At 47.0% G+C, this 3,985-nt stretch overlaps 1 protein-coding gene across 1 annotated transcript in view; it reads left to right on the top strand.

Annotated features, from left to right (window-relative positions):
* Positions 1 to 3,985, top strand: part of LOC108803174 (zinc finger protein 850-like) — a 30,131-nt gene that overhangs the window by 18,061 nt on the left and 8,085 nt on the right. Inside the window, exons 3-4 of the mRNA XM_018575013.1 lie at positions 1,884 to 2,778; positions 2,930 to 3,096. Of these exons, the coding sequence (XP_018430515.1) occupies positions 1,884 to 2,778; positions 2,930 to 3,096 (1,062 nt within the window). The remainder of the gene's footprint in view (positions 1 to 1,883; positions 2,779 to 2,929; positions 3,097 to 3,985) is intronic.

Raw genomic sequence — 3,985 nt, 5'->3', positions numbered from 1 at the left:
CCCATACATACACGCATGCAAACAGGCGTCGGGTGCGCATACGTGTGAAAGCGACGATTTCGCCCATTACGCCGCACATGTTACATATCGCCGCGAACGTCGGAATGAGAGCAATAATTGTAGGGCCATCAATCACTGATAACACTAAACTGATGAGCGGTAAAAGCTTTTAAAGCGTCACCTATGGTCAATTTTGGGTATGGTAATTTTTTGCGATCTTGCGGGTGCGCGCAATTTTAAAGCTTGCCATGTTTGGTGTCTATTTACCCGACGTGACCCCGTCTTTTTATATTTTACCAAAAGTATGGGTGATAAATGGGTGTGGTTACTGGGGGTGTGGCCACTAAAGGGTGTGGCCACTGAGGGGTGTGGTCACCAAGGGGCGCTGTAAAGCTTTCTCGCACAGGGCGCCTAAAGGCCTAAGGCCGGCCCTGGTTACAATGAACGTTTTATTCTATATTCAGAGTGGAGACCTCGGGGATTATAACAGTGCTATTAAAGAAGAGTACAAAGAGGAGGATGAGGAGTACGGTATCATGCAGGAGATTTCAGAAGAACACAAGGAAGCCATGGTGGAGCCATCCAGTAGTAGAAACCCACCAGAGAGATGTCCCCGTCCTCAGGATTCCGCACAGGAAGATCACACAATGGCTCACCATGATCAGGTAGGTGGGATTGAGGGCCTAGAACCTAATACTGTATTTATTCCCTCGACTCGGAGAGGACATTCTTCTAGGTAACTAATATGTTTTCTTTGGGGTTTAGGGTGAAGAACCTAAAGACATCAAACCCGAGGTCAAAGAGGAAGAAAATGATACATTGGTGAGTATAGATCGGCAGTCTATGGAGGAGGAAAGTCCTCTGTGTTCCCGGGATTCCACGTCGGATAATCACACATGATCTGGTAGATGGGACTGGGCAACAGAACTCAAACATGATTCCCATCATGAAAGAGATTCTTCTGTGTCATCTCCTGTTATTGGAAGTTATCTTATCCCGATGTCTTCTCCGGGGTTTAGGATGAAGATCTCGGATACATCAAAGTTGAGGTGAAGGAGGAAGAAGAAGAGACGTCGGTGAGCGGATCCAAAAGTAACCAAAATCAGTCGCCTCTGAGTATCGACACAAGTAAGTTCTGAACGCTGAGACATTTCACGATTCCACTTCTATGAGTATAAAATATATAATTAGGATCTTCCATGAGGCGATCAAAGTTTACATGTCCATCAAGGTAACCCAAAATGTAATAATAATGAAAACCCTAAACGTGGTATTTATATAGATGAAGGCAGAAAACCTTCAGGTCCATCTCCATTCCTCAATATAACGTCATGTGACCAACAAATGAGGAGGAGATACTGTGCACCATATGAAGTTCCATCTCCACTCCCCAATATAACGTCATGTGACCAACAAATGAGGAGGAGATACTGTACAGCATATGAAGGTCCATCTCCATTCCTCAATGTCTCATGTCTCCATCAGAGACGGTTCTACAACAACGTAGGTGACTGATATTTTCTTTCCAATAGGGGAAGTCGATGAGTATGACCTCTGTGGGGGAGATCTTCTGGATTATAATGGAGAAGATATGACGCAATATTCCGCAGACATGAAACCCGTTATCATAGATAGACTCCAAAGTCTTTCCCGTGGAGACTCATCAATGGACTCCGCCAATGCCGAGGCTTCTTCTGAAAAATGCCTTCTCACCATTGACTCGGGTCCTGACGGTAAGGAACGTTCCTCTGATCCATGTGATCTCCCCGGATCCTTTTCCAGGGATATAGACACTGTTACGCTCAGAGATGAGAACGTGTTCATATCTTCCAAAGGTGAAACATGTCCGAAATCCCCTCCTTCCTCAGACCGAAGATCTCAAGCACGCAGGCGCCCGTTTCCCTGCACGGAGTGCGGTAAAGGTTTCTCTCAGAAAGCAGACCTTCTTGGGCACCAGAGAACCCACACTGGCGAGCGTCCCTTTTCCTGTTCGGAGTGCGGGAAGAGTTTCACTTGTAAAAAGGTCCTGATTGCACACCAGAGAACCCACACGGGTGAATGTCCTTTTCCGTGTTCGGAGTGCGGGAAGAGTTTCACTTGTAAAAAGGTCCAGATTGCACACCAGAGGAGTCACACAGGCGAACGTCCTTTTTCGTGTCCCGAGTGCTGGAAATGTTTCATATGGAAGGGGGACCTCCTCAGGCACCAGAGGTGTCACATGGGCGAGCGTCCTTATCCTTGTCCAGAGTGCGGGAAAAGTTTTGCCCAGAAAGGGGAACTTCTTGCCCATCAAAGAATTCACACTGGTGAGCGCCCTTATCCATGTTCCGAATGCGGGAAATGTTTCACTCAGAAATGGATACTTATCGCACACCAGAGGAGTCACGTAGGCGAGCGTCCTTTTTCTTGTCCAGACTGTGGGAAGTCTTTCACCCAGAAAGGAGGACTTGTTAGACACCAAAGAATCCACACGGGAGAGCGGCCATTTTGCTGTTCAGAGTGTGGCAAGTCTTTCTTTCAAAAAGGAGAGCTTCTCACACATCAAAGAATTCACACAGGCGAGCGCCCTTTTTTCTGTTCAGATTGTGGGAAATGTTTCACCCAGAAAGGGGTACTTAATGCACATCGGAGAAGCCACATGGGAGAACGACCTTTTTCCTGTTCAGAGTGCGGGAAAAGTTTTACTCAGAAGGGACACCTTGTTTCCCACCAGAGAAGTCACACAGGGGAACGTCCTTTTTCATGTAGTGAGTGTGGAAAATGTTTCTCACGGAAAGGGTATCTCCTAAAACACCAGATAACTCACATGACCGAGCATCCTATTATATGTTCGGAGAGTGGTAAATATTTATTTCCGGAAGGAGAACTTCTCGCGCAGCAGAACAAAGACACCAAGTAGCCCTTTTTCCTGTCTAGAGTGTGGGAAAAGCTTCACTCACAAAGGAGTACTTATTGCGCACCAGAGATGTCACACTGGGGAGCGTCCTTTTTCCTGCACAGAATGCGGAAAATGTTTAACACAAAATCGACATCTTCTTTCGCACCAGAAAAGTCACACAGGAGAGCGTCCCTTTTCCTGTTCAGAGTGCGGGAAGCGCTTCATAAAGAAGGAAGCTCTTTTCAGACACCAGAGAAGCACGTTCTCCTGTCCAGGAGTGTGGGAAGTGTTTCATGCACAAAGTGCACCTCATCGCACACCAGATGTGTCACAAAGGCGAGCGGCCTTATTCCTGTACAGAATGCGGCAAGCGTTTCCTGGAGAAAAGAAAGCTTCTCATGCACACGGGCGAGCATCGTTTTTCGTGTCACGAGTGCGGGAAACGCTTTATGTTGAAGTCGCACCTGATTACGCATCGGAGGAACCCATGCCAGCTGACACCTGCCTCGAATGTATGCGAAGCGTTGTCCCCTCAGGAACCTGATATTGACCTGGGGCGGAGTTGTGTTATTAAGAATGAATAAATTAATAATAATAATGTGTTTATTATAATGGTTCCTTTTTAAAAATTATTTATGATTTTGGGTTGTTTTAGAATGCACGGGGTAAGGCGGTAACATAATTTCCCATGTAGAGTCCGTAAGGTCAGCCCGGGGGGGGGGTCGGGTGGTGTAAACGTTTGATGAGTGTAACATTTAATATCCTGCATGTGGAATTAATAAATTGGTGAAAAACTGTGTGAACGCGTCCTTTTCTCCCGTCGGAGGATCAATCTTACTAGTCCAGAGGGGTTGGGGGGTGTAGTAGAGAAAGTCCGCCCCCAGAAAACACTGAGCAGAGACACCCCGTAGAAGCAGAAGAGGAAATCAATGAGGGCGAGGCGAGCAACGACACCCCGTTGAAGCTTGAAGCCCTTCTCGTGGACAGGAAACTAACCCCATCAACGCGTTTCGGGGGCATTGAGGCCACTTCATCAGGACCGGTGTAAGAACAGTTAGGGGGAGGCTAAGCTTTACCACAGTTTATTGAATCGGTCTTGCTGATACA

This window comes from Nanorana parkeri, unplaced genomic scaffold (assembly GCF_000935625.1).
Source record: "Nanorana parkeri isolate BGI_ZX_2015 unplaced genomic scaffold, ASM93562v1 scaffold3464, whole genome shotgun sequence".
In the NCBI taxonomy this organism is placed as follows: domain Eukaryota; kingdom Metazoa; phylum Chordata; class Amphibia; order Anura; family Dicroglossidae; genus Nanorana; species Nanorana parkeri.
The sequence above is the reverse complement of the archived record's forward strand: the minus strand, read 5'-3'. Positions and strand labels throughout refer to the sequence as shown.